This window comes from Chrysochloris asiatica, unplaced genomic scaffold (genome assembly GCF_000296735.1).
Source record: "Chrysochloris asiatica unplaced genomic scaffold, ChrAsi1.0 scaffold00026, whole genome shotgun sequence".
NCBI lineage: Eukaryota > Metazoa > Chordata > Mammalia > Afrosoricida > Chrysochloridae > Chrysochloris > Chrysochloris asiatica.
Window position 1 is genome coordinate 6,557,432 of NW_006408544.1, and position 22,117 is coordinate 6,579,548.

The 22,117-nt window shown below is 38.8% G+C and overlaps 1 protein-coding gene across 1 annotated transcript in view; it reads left to right on the plus strand.

The window, feature by feature from the left end:
- Positions 1-21,774, plus strand: part of NASP (nuclear autoantigenic sperm protein (histone-binding)) — a 49,437-nt gene extending 27,663 nt beyond the window's left edge. Inside the window, exons 2-15 of the mRNA XM_006839705.1 lie at positions 1,484-1,534; positions 8,694-8,804; positions 11,870-11,950; positions 12,736-12,845; positions 13,543-14,556; positions 18,359-18,438; positions 18,815-18,900; positions 19,007-19,080; positions 19,419-19,607; positions 19,726-19,889; positions 20,322-20,378; positions 20,476-20,553; positions 21,136-21,264; positions 21,694-21,774. Of these exons, the coding sequence (XP_006839768.1) occupies positions 1,484-1,534; positions 8,694-8,804; positions 11,870-11,950; positions 12,736-12,845; positions 13,543-14,556; positions 18,359-18,438; positions 18,815-18,900; positions 19,007-19,080; positions 19,419-19,607; positions 19,726-19,889; positions 20,322-20,378; positions 20,476-20,553; positions 21,136-21,264; positions 21,694-21,774 (2,305 nt within the window). The remainder of the gene's footprint in view (positions 1-1,483; positions 1,535-8,693; positions 8,805-11,869; positions 11,951-12,735; positions 12,846-13,542; positions 14,557-18,358; positions 18,439-18,814; positions 18,901-19,006; positions 19,081-19,418; positions 19,608-19,725; positions 19,890-20,321; positions 20,379-20,475; positions 20,554-21,135; positions 21,265-21,693) is intronic.
- Positions 21,775-22,117: the final 343 nt, after the last annotated feature.

The window sequence follows — 22,117 nt, forward strand, 5'->3', positions numbered from 1 at the left end:
AGTGTATTAATTTAATATATATACCTGAATATTAATATGAAAGCAATTTGCCATTAACTGCCAGTGGCCTCATTTGTTACACTCGGCCCTGGAGGGCCTCGAACCTCTGACTAGTCTTACACGGTCTGCAACAGTTTGGTTTAAGTGGAAACTGTCACTTTAAATTTTGAGGCGATCTTTGCTCATGCATAGTAGAACCCTTTGAGGGTGGGGTGTCCACTTGCTTAGGCACTCCTTTAGTCATCTGAATCGATGTGCGCAGCCAGCCAGAGACCAATGAACAGATACACACAAAAAAAGGATTGTCCACACCTTTATCACCATGGCTTTGTCAGGCATCAGTGGTGGCTCTAGGAGCAGCTGAAAGTCTTGGATTAGAAAGCACTGGATTTTTTGCTTCTGCTACCAATTCCCCTACCTGTAAGCCTTCCAACCCTCTAAATATTCCTTTGTATGTGGTTCAGAGTCCTGGCATCATCCCCTGAGCCTTTTTGGTCCGGTAATCTCTGCAGACTAACCATGGGCCCTAACCAGAGGGCAGAAACCACAGCAGTTTTTGGAACTGGCTCTTCAGGGCAGCAACAAGCTATTATACAAATGGTACAACTGGCAGCCACTCTAGAAATGTGGGATGATAGTTGCATATGTAGCTCATTTAGGAAAAATCATGTTCTTCCTTTATCAAGCACTCCCGTAGTTTTTATATGTTAGATCAGGGTTGCCTGTTGGAAAATATCTTATTTCAATTGTTCTTGAGAATTGTTTTGGTTGAGGTACCAACTTCTAGAGCAAGAATAGGGAACGTTTCCTGTCTGCAAAATAATTTGGTCTGGCCCTACCAAGGCAACCACAATTCAAGTCATCACATTAAAGGTGAGTTAATTAAATGTTTGACCAAAATATAGCAGGCAAACTTTTTAAGTTAATTTCGTATGGCCTGAATGATGTTACAAGTATCCAAAATCCAAATGGCCCTTGGCAGAAAAAAAAAGTTCCCTGCCCTAATAAACAGTTTTATGAGCGATTATATAATAACAGAAATACTGCTTTTCCATCTGATCACACTCAGCAAGATAGGATGCGACTACCTTGTTTGTTATGGTATACCTTTGGCCTGTTGTTATGTGCCGTGGAATCAGTTCCGAGGTTTCCAAAGCTGTAAATCTTTAAGGGAGCAGAAAGCCTCCTCTTTCCCCCGCGGAACAGCGGTAGTTTCAAACTGCAGACCTTGCGGTTCACAACCCAATTCGTAACCACTACGCTACCAGAGCACCTTTGGCCTAGCAAGTATTTATTTAATAGGTATTTGAATGCATAAGGACTAAACTTGATAATATAAATAAATCTTTAATACAATACTTGAATTATATTGGATGTTTAATAACTGATAACTTTTTTAAATGGCTTTATGTATTTTAACTTTTCCAGGCTTAAAATATTTTCTATTTTGACCTTTTTTTTCCTTCCGGAATTTTCATTGTAGAATTGAGGAAGACGCCCCAGCTCCTTCTACCTCTGCAGATAAGATAGAGAGGTAAGATTGTTTACATGGAACAATGTTTCATTATTTTTAATACATACCAAGTACACAGGGCATTAAGGTACTTGTCTGTAACTTAAAGTTGTCATAGAGGAAAAAACCCCAAATTAAAATACATATTGTTGTTGTTGCTAGGTGGCATCAAGACAGTACTGACTCACAGAAACATTATGCACAGCAGAACGAAACACTGCCCGATCCTGGGCCAACCTCACAATTGTAGCCACGCTTGAGCCCATTGATGCTGCCACTTTGTCAGTCCATCTCGCTAGGGAATTTCCTCTTTCTCTGACCCTGCACCCTACCAATCATGATATCCTTCTCCAGTGGCTGGTCCCTCATGACAATTTGTCTAAAGTATGGGAGATAAAGTTTGGCTGTCCTGGCCTCCAAGGAGCACTCTGGCTGCATTTCCTCAAACACAGATCTATCTGTTGTTTCTTTTGACAGCCCATGGCACTTTCAATATTCTCCAACACCATAACTCAAAAGCATCAATTCTACTATGGTCCTCCTTACTCACTGTCCAGCTTTCACATGCGTATGAGGTTAATTGAAAATACTGTGTCTTGGGTCAGGCGTACCTTAGCCCAAAAGCTGACTGACATCTTTGCTCTTCAACACTTTATAAAAAGGTCTTGTGCTTTGGATTTGCCTAATGCAATATGGCATTTTATTTCTTGACTGCTGCTTCCGTGAGTAATGATAGTTGATCCAAGAAGAATGAAGTCCTTGACAACTTCAATCTTTTTCCATTGATAATGTTCTGTGGTCCAGTGGTGAGGAATTTTGTGTTCTTTACATTGACATGCAAATGCATAGTGAAGGCTGTACTCTTTGATCTTTATCAGTAAATATTTTCACTTTCAGCAAGCAAGGTTGTAACATATGCATTTTGTAGATTGTTAATCAGTCTTCCTTCAATCCTGATGCCACGTTCTTCATATAACACAGCTTCTCAGATTATTTGCTCAGCATGCAGGTTGAATAAGTATGGTGAAAGAATACAACCTTGTCTTACACCTTTCTTCATTTTAAACCATTCAGTGTTCCCATGTTCTGTTTGAACAACTGCCTCTAGGTCTATGTACAGATTTCTCATAAGCATAATCAAGTGTTCTAGAATACTCATACTTCAGTGTTATCCATAGCTTTTCATGATCCACACAATCAAACGTTTGCGTAGTCAATAAAGCACAAGTAAACATCTTTCTGATAATCTCTGCTTTCAGCCAGGATCCATCGGACATCAGCAATGATATCCCTTGTCCACGGCCTCTTCTGAATCTGGCTTGAACTTCTGGAATTTCTCTGTCAATTTATGCTTACAGTGTTTCTGTATTACCTTTAGTAAAACTTTACTCACATGAGGTATCAAAGATATTATCCAATGATTTCCACATTCCATTGGGTCCCATCTCTTTGGAATGAATGGGCACAAATACGAATCTCTTCCAATCAGTCCCAGATAGTCGTCTTTCCGATTTCTTGGCAGAGATGAGTGAGTGCCTCCTGTGCCACCTGACTTTCTTAAAAGATTTCAATTTTTATTCCATCATTTCCTGGTATCGTGTTCTTTGCCAATTTCTTCAATGCACTTTGGATTTCTTCATTCAATATCATTGGCTCTTGATCATATATGCTACCCCTTGAAACGGATGAACATCAACAATTTCCTGTTGGCACAATGATTGTGTATTCCTTCCATCTTCTTTTGATGCTTTCTGCATCGTTCAATAATTTGTCCATAGAATCCTGCAATAACAAAAGTCAGTGCTTGAATTTTTTTTTCTTCAGTTCCTCCAACTTGAGAAATGCTGAGCATGTTCTTCCTGTTTGATTTTCTGACTCTAGATCTTTGCATATTTTGTTGTAATATTTGGCTTTATCTTCTTGAGCTGATCTTTGAAATTTTCTGTTCTATATCTCCAAAGGGCACATTCTGCAAGTCTGCCTTCTGGCAACCAGCTCTTAATCCCTCTCTTCTTAGTCCATGAATGTACAGTCCTCACTTTGTAATTGTTTTGATCATAGACTGACCTCCCAGATCCTCTGTTCTTATAATTTTATTCTTTTCTGAACTCTTCCATTATTCGATTGAGTTCGGGATGCTGCTGCCATGTACGTCATTCTCTAGTTGTTGTCTGTTCTTATTGGTTCTCAGTCCACAGAACTTCCTTTAGGCTGTTTTTCATAGCAGGGTTGGCTTTAGCAAAATCCCTTAGCTTCTGTTTAACCTGGAATGTTTTGATTACACTATCATATTTGATTGTCATATTTGCTGGGTAGAGGATTCTTGTTACACTTCTCTTTTCCTTAGCTGCTTTCAAGATCCTGTCCTTATCTTTGATTTTGGAGAGCTTGATTATTATATGTCTTGGTGATTGTCTTTTAGGATCTATCCATCCTGGGGTTCGTTGAGCTTCTTGAATGCTTATCTTTTCACTTTTCAGGATGTTAGGAAAATTTTCTTCCAGAAGCTCTTCAACTATCTCCTCTGTTGACTTATGTGATTTTTCTGTTCCCGGAATGCCAATAATCCGTAAATTATTCCTCTTCATGTTGTCCATCATGAATCTTAGGCCTTCTTCATAATTTTAAAACCTTTTTTGTGTTTGCTCATCTGTCTTAGTAGTGTTGAGAGATTTATCTTCTAGTTCACTAGTTCTGGCTTCTATCTTGATTGTTCCTGTAGCGCTTTCCTGACTTCTTCCTTATTTTTCTCAACTCCATTATATAGTGTTTTGATGCATTTTATAATCATTTTTCTGCATTCTTTCTCAGGCATTTCTATAGCCTGCCCATCTCCCAGTATGGAGTGTAGGTCAACTTCCAGCTCATTTGCCTCAGTCGCTTTATCTCGTTTCTGGACATGTGCAGATATGGTCATCTGCTTCTGTTTTTTTTTGGGCATATTCAGGGGTTATCTGTGGCCTTAATACTTAGATGGGTATGTATTTTGGTATTTTTTATGCTTTCTGATTGCCTCCAGGTAGATGTGATCAGGAGATAGGCTTCCCTTTTCACTTTTTTGAGAAATTTCAAGATGCCAATGTTGGTTGTTTGACATAATGTAGGATTTAATTTTCAGCCTATTTCCTTTCTTGTCTGCCTATCCTGCTTCACAATCCCCGTTCAGGCCTTTTTTCTAGTTATAAACAGTTTAGGGCCGGCTGTGGCTGTTTGGTTTTAAGTGGAAACTGTCTCTTTAAATTTCGAGGAGATCTGTGCGCATGCATAGTAGGGTAGTAGGATCCTCCGAGGGTGTGGCTGGGGTGTCCACTAGCTCAGGCACCTCTATAGTCACCAGAATGTAGGTGCACAGACAGCAAGGGACTAATGAACAGATCCCAAAAGAAAAGAGTATCCACACCTTTATCTTCACAGTTCTGTCAGGCATCCGTGGCTGTTTTGATCCTTCCCCCACTTGGTCTCACCCAGGATGACAGCTCTTGAAGTAGCTGGGGGTCTTTGAATTAGAAGGCAATGGAATTGTTGCTTCTGCTACAAATTCCCCTAGCTGTAGGCTTTCCAACCTTCTAAATATTCCTTTATATGTGGTTCAGAGTTCTGGCACCACCCATGAGCCTGCTTGGTCCAGTATTCTGTGTTGTTACTGATGGGCTCTCCTTACTGCACTTCCACCCGATCCGCCATCTTGTTTGTTTCCATTTCTTGTCAAATTAATGACTTTTTACTTTCTACATGTATGATCTTGATGTTATCCCACAACGCTTCTGGTCTTCAGTCTTTAGTGTTTAATGTATCAGATGACCTCTAAATTCAGGTGGGAGATATATTCAAGGTCATATTTTGGCTCTCATGGACTTGTTTTCATTTTCTTCATCTTCAGTTTGAATTTGCATATGACCAATTGATGGTATGTTCCACAATCTGTCCCTGGCCTTGGTTTCCATAGTATTTTTTACAGATATAGTCAGTGTGATTTCTGTGTATTTCATCTGGCAAGGTCCATGTGTATAGTCATCTCTTATACTGTCTAAAGAAGGTATTTGAAATGAACAAATAATTGGTTTTGCAGTATCCTATCAATGTGATCTCCAGCATCATTTCTGTCACTCTTTTATTAATTATTAAATGGAATAATGACAAGGGGGACAAAATCCAGATGAGAACTACTATCATGATCCATGATGATGGAGCCACCTCCATATAACCAAGTTTATAGAACACAGAGAACAAATGTCATTACAGAACGACTACATAAGCATGCATGGGGACTATTGCAGATAGGAAAATTTATTGACTTGGCCTTGAGTGTGTCTCGGTCACGTATAGACCCCAGGTTTCATTACGGGACTTTACCAGGCAAGTTTCAGAGCTGGCTCTGGGCTGACTAAGGGAGTAGCTTTAATCTATTTTCAGATATACCTTGCCTGAGAACTAAGTTCTGTTTCCCTGACTTTAGCAGTCAAGGGAGCATAATAGTTATGAATGATATCTGAAACTTAATACTAAGGCTCAAGATGGTAGTAGTGCTCTTGACTTCTGTCTGCGATTGTTCACTAGCAAACTGGTGCCTTCCAGTTTCATGTTCTAAAGCAAAGTGTAGAATCCTGATAGCAGTGGTTTTTAAAAAATTATTAAGTTTAATATTTGTTATTGTTAAGTACCGTGGAATTGGTTCTGACTCATAGTGACCCTGCACAGGGTTTCCGAGGGTGCAAATCTTTATAGGCACAGAAAGCCTTATCTTTGTCCTGCAGAACATGTGGTAGTTTCGAAATGCCGACCCCGAGGTTTAGCACCCCAATTCGTAACCACTATGCTACCAGAATGTTTAATATTTATTAAACATGGGTGTGGTAGGGAGCGGCAGGCATTTATTAATTGAAGACTCGTAGATAGGAAGACAGCTATTCCAAGTTGTTAAGTCATTGCTGTCAAGTCAGTTCTGACTCATAGAGAGCCTGTATCAGATTTACAAGGAGCAACTGGTGAATTTGAACTGCAGACCTTGTTTGTGTTTAGCAGTCCATTTCTTAATCCTACAGTGCCACACCAAGACTGCAGCTCCTATAAGGAGAGGCACAAAAACCAGTGAAAGGCAAGAGGATTTAAGGGTTATTTCTCTGAAAGAAGTCCTATTCTGCTAAATGCAAGACCAGCAGTGCAAACTCACTAGCCCAGAGGGAGAATGATGAGACTGTCTATTAAAGATTATGGTCTCTGAAAGCCTATATAGGGACCCTTGGAGTTGAAATTGACTACATAGATAGCAATGAATTGGCGTTTCTGTGGTAGAAGCAGCACTGGAGGCACACTGTTTAAGCACTTACCCTCCATAGGATTGTTGTTGTTAAGTGCTGTCGAATCGGTTCCGACCCATAGCGACCCTGTACAGGGTTTCCGAGGCTGTAAATCTTTACGGGAGCAGAATGCCTCATCTGTCTCCCGCGGTTCCGGCTGGTACTTTCGAACTGCTGCCTTAAGGTTCACAGCCCGATTCGTAACCACTACGCTACCAGCGCTCCTTAGAAATCCTATGGGGCAGTTCTACTCTGTCTTCTATGGACTGGAATCTAACAACCCCTTGGGTTTTTAAATTTTTGTTTTTTTATGGTCAAACTGACAGTATTTCTTGGACAGTAATGTGATCTGCATATAGTCAATTCTTAATGTTATTTGCCCTAGTCATGCCCCAAATTATGTTTTCTGACACTTTTTCACCATTGGAAAAACAAGGAAGGATGTAAAGACTGAGATCTCACAGGTGAGACCAGAACTACAACTCTCAAAACTCTAGGGAGGGTCTCTCGGCCACTTTAAGGGGCCCCACCCTGGTGTGGAGCTGAGGGCCAATGTGGCAGGCTACAAAGTTGTTTGAACTGCAAAATCCATGGTTCAAGCTCACCAGCTGCTCCTTCGAAACCCTATACAGGGTCGCTATGGATCAGAATCGACTCGATGGCACTTAACAACAACCCACTAGGGGAGCAGTCCTCTGGACAAATGGCTGCCTTTTTAAAACACCCCCAGAGCCTTGAGGGTCAAGGCCAGGAAACTACCCACATCATGGTGATGAAGACCAGCTATGTGTTTTTTGGTCATTTATTAAAATGGAAAGTTATTTAGTTCTACTTCTTCCTCAGCATACCACATGCCTTATAAATGTTTGTTTCTCATTTTGGATCTCTACTTAGTAAGGTTACCATTTTCGATTTTTGTTACTATTCTCAATTATTAAGTTTTATGTTTGCCCCACATCTTTTTGAATATGAATTCTCCATCTTGATGTGGCTATGAGCTTCTTGACTAAATCAAAACCTTAACAAATATTTATAGTATGTACAGTACGGGCTATGTGACCAAGTAATCCTTTATGAAAAAATACTCTAGTCAAGTTTTTGAAATGTTCCCTTTGCAGTGAGCTTGCTTGGCCTTGCCAGAGTAGTACATTGGTATAAAAGTTTTTTTAAAATTTCAATTATTATGGTTTAAGTATAGTCTGTTGGGTCCACTCAATGGCACTTAACAATAACAACAACATAGTCTTGTGGGGATTGAAGGAATACAAATTGAAATCTTGCAACAAACTGATACTGTATGTATCGCACCTCAATGTGAAAAAGCCCAAAGCCTGACAATTGGACCAATGAGTGTTGTTGTTAAATGCTGTCAAACTAATCTGCAAATACAGCCAGAATGTTCCTTAAAAGCTGTGATGGTGAGACTTTATCTCTCATATTTCACATATGTTATTAGGAGGGACCAGTCCCTAGAGAAAGGAAGGACATGGTTGCTAAGTCAGCATAAAAGAGTAAGAAGAAACCCCGCCCCAACCAGTGAGATGGATTGGGAACAATGGATTTCAGCGTAACAATTGTGAGGACTGTACAGTACTGGACACTGTTTCATTCTTTTGTGCATAGGGTTGCTATGCTTCACAGCACATAAGGCAAATAATGACATAGTTGTATAGAGTCCTGGTATAGCACTGTAGGGTATGCACTGGACTGCTAACTGCAGTTTGGCTGCTTCAAACCAACTAGCTGTTCCTCAGAAACTATATACAAGGTCATTAAGTGTCAGAAACAACTTGATGGTCTTAACAAGAAGTATAGTAGGTTTTCAAAATTGTGTGTTTTTTGAAATAATTCTTTGACACTGGAAACAATTATTTTTCTTGTAGTTTGGATGTGGATAGTGAAGCCAAGAAACTAATGGGTTTAGGACAGAAACATCTGGTGATGGGGGATATTCCAGCAGCTGTCAATGCATTCCAGGAAGCAGCTAGTCTTTTGTAAGTATTGTGTGTTTTCTGTGATATCCTATCAAATTTTAATAAGCTTTGAGTTATCAAATGGCATATATACAAAAAAAGTGAAGAGCTAGAGCTTAAAAAAAGTTCTGATTTTTTTTCATGTAGTTTATTCCTGTCACTGTAACAATGAAATAATTCAGCATTAACTTTTATTTTTAATGTTTTATTGTGAATTATGTAATTAGTTTACATGGGAGAACATTAGCTTTACATTCATCCTATCGTATATCGTTTCAATCCCCTCCATGCATTGTCGACCAACCAAAGGGTGTACACAACAAGCCTGCCCCCGGTCGTCAGCACACAGCCCCTCTCCCTCTCTGGGTCTAAAGTCCCCAGCTGTTTCATCTCTCCACTTCATCTCTGCTTCTTCTCTGACATCACTGCTTCTCTGGGTAGGGTCCTGTTCTCTGCTCTTCTCCCTTGATGGTCCCAGGGACTTCCGCTCCTACACTGCAAAGTCAACCACTCCCCTCATTTTGCTACAAAACGTCTATCTTTACATTTCCAACCCTCACAATCAGTCTTGATAACAGTTATTCACTGTTATACCACATGAGTGCTATTCCCATCTCCTTTCATCAGCCCCGCCCAGACTGATTGGATACTAAGTGGAGATACTACATTCCTCAGCAGCCTCTGGATCTAGGTTCCCTCTTGAAAGTTTGTAAGCCAGTCATTTCTTGCCTTTGTAGCCTTCCCCACCCCCCAATTTGGGTAGCCAATGTCCAAGTTGCCCATCCCTGTCTACCCTTGTGTATGGAGTGGGGGGTGGGAATGATCCTTGTTGTAAAGATTTGTTCCCTCTTTTGAGCTACTGCATTCATAGGTGTAGGTCAAATTCATCAAATTGTATCAGATTACTTTTTTCCCCTCTTCTTCTAGTTGAGCTCTGATCTTTCAGTCATTGAAGCCAGGTCAACTGGGTAGCATTAACTTTTTAAAGTAAATTTTTGGGTCAAATTACCACTAATTTGGGTTTATCAGGGATTTTCCTGATTTTAGCACTGGTGGTATCCTGGAGGAGTCCTTGTCTAGCTCTGTAAGGTAGGCACTGGACTCCTAACCAAAAGGTTGTCATTTCAAACCCAGCCACTCCTTGGATACCTTATACAGGATTGTTTTGAGCCAGAAAGGACTCAACAGTACTTAACAACAACAAAGTATCCTGGGAAAAACACTTTGAGTTCATGATGGTTGGCACAATACTACTTTTCTACTGGTATTATTAGCACAAAATTGTAACATAATTTCAGAGATCATGCTCTTAACAATATATCGTGCTATATTTCCATGTGCTTTACTCATCTTCTAGGATCCATTAAATATTATGGAGTATATAGACTCTTCTTCTCCCCTGTCTTATACCAAGAAGAATGCCTATTAATGCAGGTTGGCTGTTAGAGTATATATTAATTGTAGTGAATTGCTGTCATTTAGAACATGTGTCTAGTTGAAGAACATGCAACATTAATTAGATAGGTTTGAGAATTTATAAAAATTGTATTTTCATGATTGTTGTTGTTATGTGCCGTGGAGTCGGTTCCGACTCATAGTGACCCTGCACAGGGTTTCCAAGACTGGAAATCTTTATGGGAGCAGAAAGCTGAGGCTTTCTCCCGCAGAACAGCTGGTAGTTTCGAACTGCTGACCCTGAGGTATGCAGCCCGATTTGTAACCGCTACGCTAACAGAGCTCCTTTCTATTAGTGGCGTCCTGGTGTGGTGCTCTGTGTTAATGCCTTGGACTGCAAGGTCAATGTGAACTGCAGATTGGTATACAAGCTCACTAGCTGTGCTTTGGAAACCCTGTAACAGGGTCACTATGAATCGGAATCAACTGTATGGGACTTAACAACAACCCAACAATCTATTAATATTGATTTTTACATGTTTTTCTAATATGAATCAACATGCAGAAAAATTTCATATAATATATATAATAGTATTACATAAATGACTGCAAATACTACAGGGAAATTTTTGACAGCACTCCTCATATTGATAAATTTAGTGTTACTTTTCAGTTCTCTTATGAGTTTGATGTTATTAATGCACTGCCAGAAAATTTTGACGTTATTTCTATTGTCGGTAACTGCCGTTGAGTTGGTTCCGACTCAGTAGAAACCCTATACAGGATTTCTAAGGAATGGCTGCTGGGTCTGAACTGCCAAGGTTGCAGTTAGCAGTCCTGGATAAACATTACAGGATAAACTATAAAGTCACACCAGGACTCCTAGACATAGTTTTGAGTGATAAGTTTACATGGGAGAGCATCGGTTTTACATTCATCCTATCGTATTTTGTTTTATTGCAATGATTACAATCCCCTCCTTAAATCATCATTCAACAGTATTTGTTTCCAGGCCCTCTTGTTTTGTTTTTGGATGTATATAACCATCCAAACAACCAAAGGGAATATATACCCTGCACCCCAACCTCCTGCCCGCCAGCACACAACCACTCTCCCTCCTTGAGTCTAGAGTCCTAATCACTCCATCTCTGCACGTCATTGTCTCTGCCTGCCTCCATCTCTTGACACCTCTGCTTTTCTGGATAGGGTCCCACACTCTGCTCTTCTCCCTTGATGGTCCTAGGATCCTCCACTCCTAGACTGCAAGATCAACCACTCCCCTATTTTTTTTTTTTTTTTACAAAATGTCTACCAGGGTCCTCCGCTCTTGGACTGCATCAAGTCAGTTCCAAACCATAGGGTTTCCGAGAAATCAGCTAGTGAGTTTGAGGTTGAAACTGACTTTGCAGTCCAGCTTATTAACCCATAGCACCACACCAAGAATCCTTCCTAGTGTTATAGACCTGCCTATTTGGCTGAAAATTAAGCCATGGGCATCAGTTTTGCTCTAAAGAGTGACTAAGGACCATAGTCTTTGGGGTTCCACCAGTGTCTTTTGTGGTCTTTTAAAATGATTTTGAGTTTTGTTTTCCACATTTTCTCCCATGCTGTCCAGGAACTTTTATTGTGATAAAGAAATGGAAATAAATGTTTATTTTAATTCACATCTTCGATGTTTGTTCTCTTTGTAGAGGTAAAAAATATGGAGAAACAGCTAATGAGTGTGGAGAAGCTTTCTTTTTCTATGGGAAATCACTTCTGGAGTTGGCAAGGTATGTCTTTGAATTCTCAGTTTATAGGTAGGATGTTGTGTACTGCCAGTTTTATGTTATGATGTACACATTTTGAGATTTCATGAGCCAGGTTTTGAAGCAATGTGAATATTGTTGTGATGGTCCAGTATATAAAGAGTTTTGACTTTGGGGTTATTAGAAGGAAAGATCTTTCTACTAGTGTATGGTCAAAGTTGGGTAAAGCACAACAGATTCTTTAAAAGCACTCAGCTAGCATGCAAAACAATCGCTCTTAACAAGTAATGAATAAAGAACAATTGGAATGTACTAGTATATGAGAATAGCAAATAAAACTAATTGTATATTTGAAATTTGTGGATATTTTTACCATAATCTAACCAGAATAAATTATTATTGAGTACATAATAGTTGAATAATCAGTTATCCACTTAATGTCAGTTCTGGTAGATCTTGTAAAGCTAAGAAATGTTAATTGGTTATATAGAAAAGTGTGGGTAGATCCAAAGTTAGTGAAGTATGGCTGTATTGTAAAGTGGGTATATAGAGGCTTTGCTTACTTGTCCACAATGATGAAGTCATTTTGGACTTTTCATGTGCCTGGATAAAAAGGGGTAGATTGTATTTATTTCTTTCCATGCTCCTTTGGTTGCTAGTTTGCGCTCTTGAATATTTGCAGTTCATATTCCCTGTACCTACTTACTTAGTATTCTTTTGTTCCTCCATAAATTTATAATTTCTGTATTAGGAAAAATTTAGATTCTATCCTTCATACCTTTGGCATTTTTCTCCTTTTGTTCTCCTAGAATGGAGAATGGTGTGTTGGGAAATGCCCTGGAAGGTGTGCATGTGGAAGAGGAGGAAGGAGAAAAAACAGAAGACGAAACTTTGGTAGAAAATAATGATAACGTCGATGGTATGTGGAGTTGCATTTGACATTCAAGAGATGAAACGTGTTTTTCTTGTGTACAATGAGGAAATAGGACTCTCCTTGCCTTGGATGGTCTTTCCTGAGATGCCTGGATGACACCTGCATCTGGTAGAGACTGATGGGGGTTATCCAATTACTGAAACTGAGCAGAATTTTTGTAACAGGAAATATATATTCTCAAACAAATCAGATTATTTGGTGTTCTAGATATCACTACAACTTTAAATATTTATCTGATACAATTTTTTTCAAATCTATGTGGCTCAGTTTTAATAGCAATATTTTCAGAGACCTTTATATTTTGTCTTAAGAAAGTTAAATGTTAATTTCTGTGCTGAGTTTGGCTACTCCACTAGACATTCACATAATCAGGTATTCAATGATGTTTAGAGGAGTACAAAAAGCTTGGCATTTCTTACCTAAGTGATACTCAGAATGCTCAAGTAAAACTATATCCTTTAAGGAATTTGTGTTTCTCTTAGAATAAGTTGTTCTGCTAGCCTGGTATTCTTTGCTTTCTTGGGGGTGGGGCCAGATATATTTAAGTCATCTGCTAACGCTTAACAAGCCAGGCTGTTTGAGGGTTTAAAGGGAATGTATTTTTAAATTTTTACATTTCCATTTATGCCTTTATCATTAAACTCGAAGACATGTTTATGCTTCATGTTCTTTAACCATGTAGAGGAAGCAAGGGAAGAATTGAGAGGACAGGTATATGACGCGATGGGAGAAAAAGAAGCCAAAAAAACAGAAGACAAGTCTCTGTTAAAGCCTGAAACTGATCAAAAACAAGAAACTGAAATGGAGAAAGGTGAAAGAGAAGATATGGATTTAAGTGATCCTGCTGAACAGCTGCAAGTAAAGGTTGAATCAACCCCAGATCAACTAACTGAAACTTCCAAAGAGGCAAAAGGAGCAATAGCATCAGGACTGAATAAAGAAGAGGTCACTTCTAGGAAGCCAGAAACAGAAGTACCTGTTGCTGAGGAAGGAAAATCAGCAACCGGAACAAACATCCAGGAGGAAGAAGAGTACAGAGAAAAAGGAGATCAAGAGAAGCAGGAAAAGGTAATTATAAGCATGGAGGAAAAGCCTAAAGAAGCTTCAGAACAACAGTCTATTGTTCCTCTAAAAGAGCAGGGCACTATAGTGGAGGTAACAGCAGAACCTGGAGACCTAACAGTCAAGCCTGTGGATTTGGGTGGGGAGAACCCAAAGCAACAGGTAGCTCCTTCTGAAAACGAGCCCGAAAAGGCTGTTCTTGAGGAGCTACTTGTAGGGCAAGAAGTGGCCCTTGATAAGGAATCAACAGATGTGAGAACAGAAATTGTAGAAGTTGGATCAGAAGTCTCTGAAAAACCTGAACCGGAGGCTGAAGTTCCTCTAAAGGATGGTGAAGTCAATGGAATGTCAGCCACTGGAGACCAGACTCCCATTGAATTACAAACACCTGCAGAAGGACCAACAGAAACGAAAGATGATTCAAGAGTAGAGGAGGAGGATGTTAGGGCAGAGCTGATTCCTAGCCAGGTGGAAACTAAACTGTCCATAGACGAGTCAGAGGCATCTGGAGATGGGGTTGAGACTGAGACTAAGGTAGCCCAGGGGGCTACTACGAAATCACCTGAAGACAAAGTTAAGATAACGGCTATTGAAGACACACAAGAGAGAGAAGAACAGATGAAAGAGGGTGAAGGTAACCGGGATGCAAGAGCTGCTGTGGGTGGAGTATATTTCTGGATTTAAATGATTACCATTAATCATGGGTAAAAGTCAGCCTTCATTCAGGATTTTCCGTCTGCCTTTGGAGTAGTAAAGGGTTGAGTGCAGATGGGGGTGGGTTTTTAGAGAAAGTTGAGAAAATAACATTAAAAAGCAGCAAGTGTTATCTGGCTTATAAACTAATGCTTTTTTACTAACTGCAAAATAGGCTTCCTCGGGATTTCTGTGACTTGGCTAGCTATCAGTAACTCATTGCACCACTCTAGCCAATAAAGATGGATGAAAAAGGTGGATGAGGAGTGGAGAGTGAAATAGGGAGAGAACGAGCTAGGCTGGCAGAGAATGCTGAATGGATGTTCACTTGCATGCCTCTGGATTTTTTTATTTTATTGTTCAAACGGGTCCTTTTCTCTGCTTTAGAAAGCAGGAACAGAGCAGTAGAATCCACTGAAATGTTACACTTAATTAAGCAGGCATGCCATTTAAATGAGAACGTTTCCCCTGAATGTTGTATCACCAGATTTACGACTTCTGATGATGCTCTTACCTATTCTTAGTCGTCAGAAAATATTTAGAGGTTTAACGATATTAGTTAAAACTAAATAGTCTAAACAAAACATTTTAAAAATCTAGACAACCTTATCATAACCCTCTTACTGTTTTCCCCTCTCATGCTTGCTTTGGCTACTAAAAAAGTGGTTTTTTTCTTAAAATATTATTAAATATGGATGCTTTGCAATAGTACCACTATTCATATTGTGGTTCAATTTCATTAGTTAGTAAGCCTCCCATTAGTCATTTTTTAATTGGCAAGTCTGACTTGAAATGTGTTATCATTTGAGGATTCTGCTGAATAAAGTACATCTAACATTGGCATTATAACTACAGGTAGATTTTCCAAGACCCATCATTAATATTTGCAGTTTTATTTGGTAACCTTCTTTCTACCTATGTGCAGGTCCCTGCACTCCAGCCACCACAGGCATGGTGACCAGAAGTGAATTAGCTAAATGGTATCACCATTGGGCTTTTAGCAGTTGGTTATGAGGAAATTGCCATGTCTTGATATTTAATAATAAAGAGCAAGAGTAATAATAAGCTCTGGCTTATTGGACCTTAAATGATAAGCAAAAGTAGAGGTATTTACCCACGATTTGTTTAAAATGAAAAACTATTCAATTAAATTACAGTTCCACAAGTATCTTTCTTAGAGTGCTCTCCTATTGCTTATGATTTCAAAACAATAGTGTAAATATGTAGTGGTATTATGGTTAAGAGTATTGTGGTTATATAAATGAACAAATGAGGAATTAAGGATGAGAGATTATGACTTTTTTAGTCAGATATACATATTTCTTGATCTCACACACAGCAAGGAACTTTCTATCCTTTCCATTATCTTCATCAGAAATTTCGTTGGTTGCTCATTTTAAAAAAATCACAAAATTTTGAATCATGTAATTTTTCAGTTTTGTGTATCAGGTACTCTTTTCCCATAATCTCTTAGCTCCATTTTCCCAAACTTTTTGAAACCCTCTCATAAGTAATGACAGATAATTTGTCCTAAGTGTATAGCCAGTAAAAGGATTGGGCTCTAGAACGCAGGCTCTTATTTCTAAGTTTTATTCCTCTTTACATGACACCACCACTTTGTAGAATTTTTTCTTGTATATTGATCAAGTAGCTTTCTCTTAACTAAAAAACTAAAACCTTATTTTGTACCACCCCTGGTTGGTTTTGTTTTGTTGTTGTGTTTTTTGTTTTTTGCTATTTTGTTGGGCTGTCAGTATCTCCAATACAAATAACTTGCATGCTCTTTATTTGGTACTCTTATGATTGGTAAGTGAATGACATTTTGAAATTATAGGCCATTAAGATTGGCCGTGTTCAGATGAACTAACACCAACCAATCTGTAGTGGTTACTTGACTTTTCTGTGGAAATGATAAAGCAATTAGACTCAGCAATTTGGTTTTTAAAGGTCTTTTCTTTGCTTTCTAAGTCATTATTCCAGCTTTTATTGCTTTCATGTGTGTTTGAAGATCGGAGAAATATTATAAAATAGCATTTTGTTTTCTGTGAAGACTCCTAATACGCGCCCCGGGCCTCCTCCTCCCCCACATTCAAAGAAGCTGAAGTTAGCATAATTCCTTACTAAGGACATCAGGGCATTCCCATTGATATCTGGGTAGATGTTACCCAATGGAAAATATTGTTTTTGATAACCTAGTTCCCCTATCGCCATTCTGTGTAGGTAGTACAGGTTAGATTTCTCAAGAGAAACCAGTACTCTTCTCAGCCATTATAAGAATTGTAGTTTTAAAATTTGATACAAAACTTCAGGTAAATAATTTCTGCCAGATTATATGTCATTTTCTAGCATTCCGGTATGAATAGGGACAGATACCAAACAAGCATATAAAATTACAACTTTTAATACTTCATCTTTTTAATATCTCCTGCAAATTGGGCATATTGAATATAGGTGATATTATTATAAGCAATAATACATTCATTCACCTTAACCACTCTTGCATACCCAAGGATGGGTTTCTTTGCTAGAATCAACAAAACCACCCATCTAGTCTACATTTGGGAAGCCACATTCACAAACCACTTATGGAAATTTTGACATAGAAAGATAATGGTGGTATGGTGGTTCCTGTTTGTTTCAAAAGAAAGTCAAGCCACTTGATAAAAGACTTGTTTTTGTTTGTATAGAGGTTATAGACTCTTAAGACTTTGTCTTAAATATTTGTAACATATAAGAATTTGTTTTCTCTGCCTGTTTCACATATTTAAAGCACTATTGGCAGGAAACGGGAAAGTCCATAAACTTGACTTAATGACCCAAGGCTTAATTGTCACATTTATATTCCCAAGTAGATAGATGGGACTTAATATTTGGAGTCCTGATAGGGTGCTGTAAGATAATACATTGAATTGCAAGGTTGGCAGATCAAATAATTTTCCAGCGGCTCCTTGGAAATCCAAACAGGGTCACTATGTGTTGGAACTGACTTGAAGGCACTTAACAACAAATACTTAAATGCCTTTGCTTGGTGTTAGTGTTTAAGAATGCTTAATGAAAGATATCAGAGGTGGTAGGTGTATGACTTCATCTACCTCATGTTTGTACCAACAAACCCATTTTAATCACTTGACATTAAAATGATTGATACTTTAATTTGTCTTAGTAAGTGCAGAGCTATTTATGAGCAGCCTGTCCTTACTAGGCATAATGGGTGTATGTCAAGATGGTGAAAATGTGGTGTTGATAATGACTGCAAGATTTTTTTAAAATCATTAAAAAGGTATTTGAGTAAAATAACTCATACTACCTGCTCACATTCTGTACATGCTAGGAAGTGGCTGGAGTCTGTGGCTTGCTCATTGGTAAGAGTTTGTAGGACTATGCTTGTCTCTTCATAGCACTGTGGGAAGGTTAGTCTCTTGAACATTCTTGTTCTGAATGGATTAAAATACTTGAACTTTGGGTTTTTCTTAGCCTTATCTATCTGTCTTTCTCTGATTTATTCAGATTGCCCTTTATTAAGGGAAACACTCATCCCTTTGATTACGGAAGGTCTGACCTATACTGATTATACATATTGTAAGTCGGATTGGACTTGGAATTAAACTAACCACTGACATGATTCAGTTAAATGTTAACTGACCTGTGTTAGCATCTGGTCAACCATATTTCAGATTAGTGATTGATATTCAAACTAATAGTGAAATTTTGTATTCTCAATACTGATAAATTTTTGCTTACAGAAACTGAAGGCTCAGAAGAGGAGGATAAAGAAAATGATAAGGGTGAAGAAATACCAAATGATTCAGTTCTTGAAAACAAAGTAAGTTATTCACTCAGTGTTATATGCTTATAGTAGGACTGTGAGTTAACTAGTGTAGGTGTGAATGTTATAGATAGCTGTTTCTTGGTTACAGATTGGGGATCCTTTATCATGCCTAGAATGGACAGATTCATTTCATCCCAGAGGGTCTTGTCTGATAGGGCAGATTTACATCTCACTGGTGTGCTATGATGGTAAGGTGATGATTTAGTATAGAAACTTTGTAGGGATTTTTTCAGGGAAGAAAGTCTGAAATTTGAACCTTTGAATCCTATATCAATTGTTTTTTGTTTTGTTTTTTTTAAATACTATTTAAATTTTACATGATCTTTCCTGTGTACTTCTGCCTACTAACAGTAATTTTGATGTCCTTTAGTCTCTTCAAGAAAATGACGAGGAGGAGATTGGGAACCTAGAACTTGCCTGGGATATGCTGGATTTAGCAAAAATCATTTTTAAAAGGTAAAACTCTGTGCTTTTTGGCTCAGGATAGAAACTTGATGGTTGAAAATAGAAAGCAGTTTAGGATTAAACTGCCATTCAGGTTTCTGATGACTTTTTCTTTTAGGCAAGAAACAAAAGAAGCTCAGCTTTATGCTGCACAGGCACATCTTAAACTTGGAGAAGTTAGTGTTGAATCTGGTAATACATTTAAATTGTTCTTCTCTTTCCTGATTTCCTCTTCCCTCTAGTTCTAATAAATTCCTTGAAGTCTAGCTTGATGAATTTGTGAGCTTTAAAAAGAGGTTGCTAGCTTTGGGTTTCCTTTATATATCCCCAGAACAATCTTTTTTTAAAACATACTTTACTGAAAGTCATCAATAAATCACTTTTGTTAGTCATTTTGATGTGCCTTTTTTTTTTTTTTTTTTTTATAAATAATAAATGCTATAATGAAATGGAAAGCTGGCATCTTACAGGATAGGTGGGAAATACAACAGCAGGTTATGTTAAACGGTATTCCTTTTCCCTTTATTTAGAGAACTATGTGCAAGCTGTGGAGGAGTTTCAGGCTTGCCTAAACCTGCAAGAGCAGTACCTAGAAGCCCATGACCGTCTCCTTGCAGAGACCCACTACCAGCTAGGCTTGGCCTATGGGTACAACTCTCAGTATGACGAGGCAGTGACACAATTCAGCAAATCTATTGAAGTCATTGAAAAAAGAATGGGTAAGTGAGCACTAGCTGTTTCTTTAGGATCCTGATGGATCAACGTCTTGAAAAGGTTTTTTGTTTTTTTTAAATTTTTTGGTGTCTGCTACTGACCATTTTAGCGTGTTCTTTACAGCTGTCCTAAATGACCAGAAGGAGGCTGAAGAATCACCTACTGAATATGAGAAAGAAATTGAGGAGCTGAAAGAACTGCTACCTGAGATTAGAGAGAAGATAGAAGATGCAAAGGAGTCCCAGCGTAGTGGGAATGTAGCTGAATTGGCTTTGAAAGCTACTCTGGTTGGTTCAGTTTTCTTCATAGCACGTTTGGTCCCATTGAGAGCATCATGTTTGTTAGTGTTCTCTTTGTTGAGAACTGTAGTCATGATTTGGTTTCCAGGGAGTTAGTAGACGGAGAATGTGAGAGCATCTCTGAAAAACTTCTATATTGATTAGTGAGGCATTGAAAGCTTTTATCCTGAAAAACCTGGCTCTGCTTTTGACTGTTGAGGATATTTGGAAGCTTCCTACCCTGCAGATAACATACATAGAGGATTTAGTTTAATATTTCCACTCTGCCTATGCTGGGGAAATGAATGATCCTTTTACTATATGGAGACCACACTAGCATTTCAGGTTATAATCAGTTACTTAGATGATGGGAACCTTGTAGTACTATGGGTGGCCTGGGTTCTATTCCTGGGATCCACTTGGGTTTGTCATCTCTCACAGGTGGAGAGTTCTACTACAGGTTTCACTTCTAGTGGAGGAGGCTCTTCAGTCTCCATGGTGGGTATTCAGGTGATTTTTGTCAATTAATAGTAGGCTTCAAGTGATTGTCTAATATGTAATTTGCACACTGCTAATAGAGGCTTCCTTTTAACAGATTGCTAGCAGAAAGCCAACTGATGGTGCTTCCTCATCAAACTGTGTGACTGATATTTCCCACCTTGTCAGGAAGAAGGTAAATCTATATATAGTGGTTTCTTTTCTAGGTTTCTCCATACCTTGTGTGTATGTGCCAAGGGATCCGTAAGGAGAACAGACTTTCTAGTAAACACATGTAATAGCACAAATAAGCTACAGAAAGTCACTTTGTAAGGGTGACGAGGATCTTTGTATGAAGGCAGGTTTCACTTTATGCCTATTCTGGCAGGTTCTGCTGGCCTCTCTCAGCCCAAGGAAAATTAGGAAAACTGTCAGATGAGCCCAGTGAAGAGAGGCTCCAAGTTTTCTTTGACAATAGATCTTCTGAGTTTGTCTTTTGCCTACTGTTATAGCAATTCTTTGTTTGTTTTCCTGATTCAAGTTCAGGAGTTTGGTTACTGTTTAAATCAAGTTCAGTTTGACATCTGGCTTGCCCCCCCCCCGCCCCCCAGCTTCCTTCTTCCGTTGTCCTTGTGGCTAGGGAGAGACCCTTAGAGCTGGGTTCTCAGGGTCTTTGCAACACAGAGATTAAGTAAGTGGTTTGCAGTTAGATGTGTATTTGTTTTTTGTTGTTTTTTTTAAAATACATTTGTGAAGCATTCACAATTAATATCTTTAGAGGAAACCAGAGGAAGAGAGTCCCCGGAAAGATGATGCAAAGAAAGCCAAACAGGAGCCGGAGGTGAATGGAGGCAGTGGGGATGATGCGGTTCCCAGTGGAAATGAAGTTTCGGAAAACATGGAGGAGGTGGGCAGCTAAGCAGGGCTTTACTTCTGTCTCATTTCTCTTTGTTCTCTGGGCCTGAGGAAACTTGGCCTCTTGAATGAACGCACCCCACCTTGAGTTTTTTTAGATTGCTTGAGTGCAACACTTAAAAAGCAGCGAATAAGAAACAGGAAAAGAAGTCTGGCAATTTAGTTACCTCAGATGTCTAAGAAGGCATTTGACTAGCAAAGAACGCTGGGTCACTTCTACTTTCTTATAATGAATATTGCCCATGTCAGTTAGTAATGTAAGCACATTAATCACAGTTCAGAATTCAGGAGTTGCCTTGTATAAGGAACAAAACAGAGTTGGCAGGATCTGTGTTCACTTACTCTGAAGCCTAACTGGTATATACAATGGAATGACTTAAACTAGGATCACTTATGTCCAGGTTCCCTGTTTGTCTTTCAGGCTGAGAATCCAGCTGAAAGCCGGGCAGCAGTGGAGGGGACAGTGGAGGCCGGAGCTACAGTTGAAAGCACTGCATGTTAAAGGGAGCAGAAGCTTCCTGCTGAGGGAAAGTTTTTTTGTATATAATGTATTTTTTCACTTTTGGGGGATTCTTTTTGTATAACTTCAATAAAGATTGTAAGCAAAGGTTGAAACTTGGATGGTTGGTCTTTTTTCCCCTTGCTTAAAATAATGTCCAGGTTTTTATATAGTGACCAAAGGTACTTTTATTATTTCTTTCATCTGTACGGATTTCTGTGCCAGAAGTTTTAATTCCCAATTTCTGTATGTGTTATGTGTAGATAATCAGATCAAGTATGGCTTTAGGCCCTGTATTTTTCAATGGTGCTATATTTGATTGTTTTAAATAACTGACCGAGCCCAG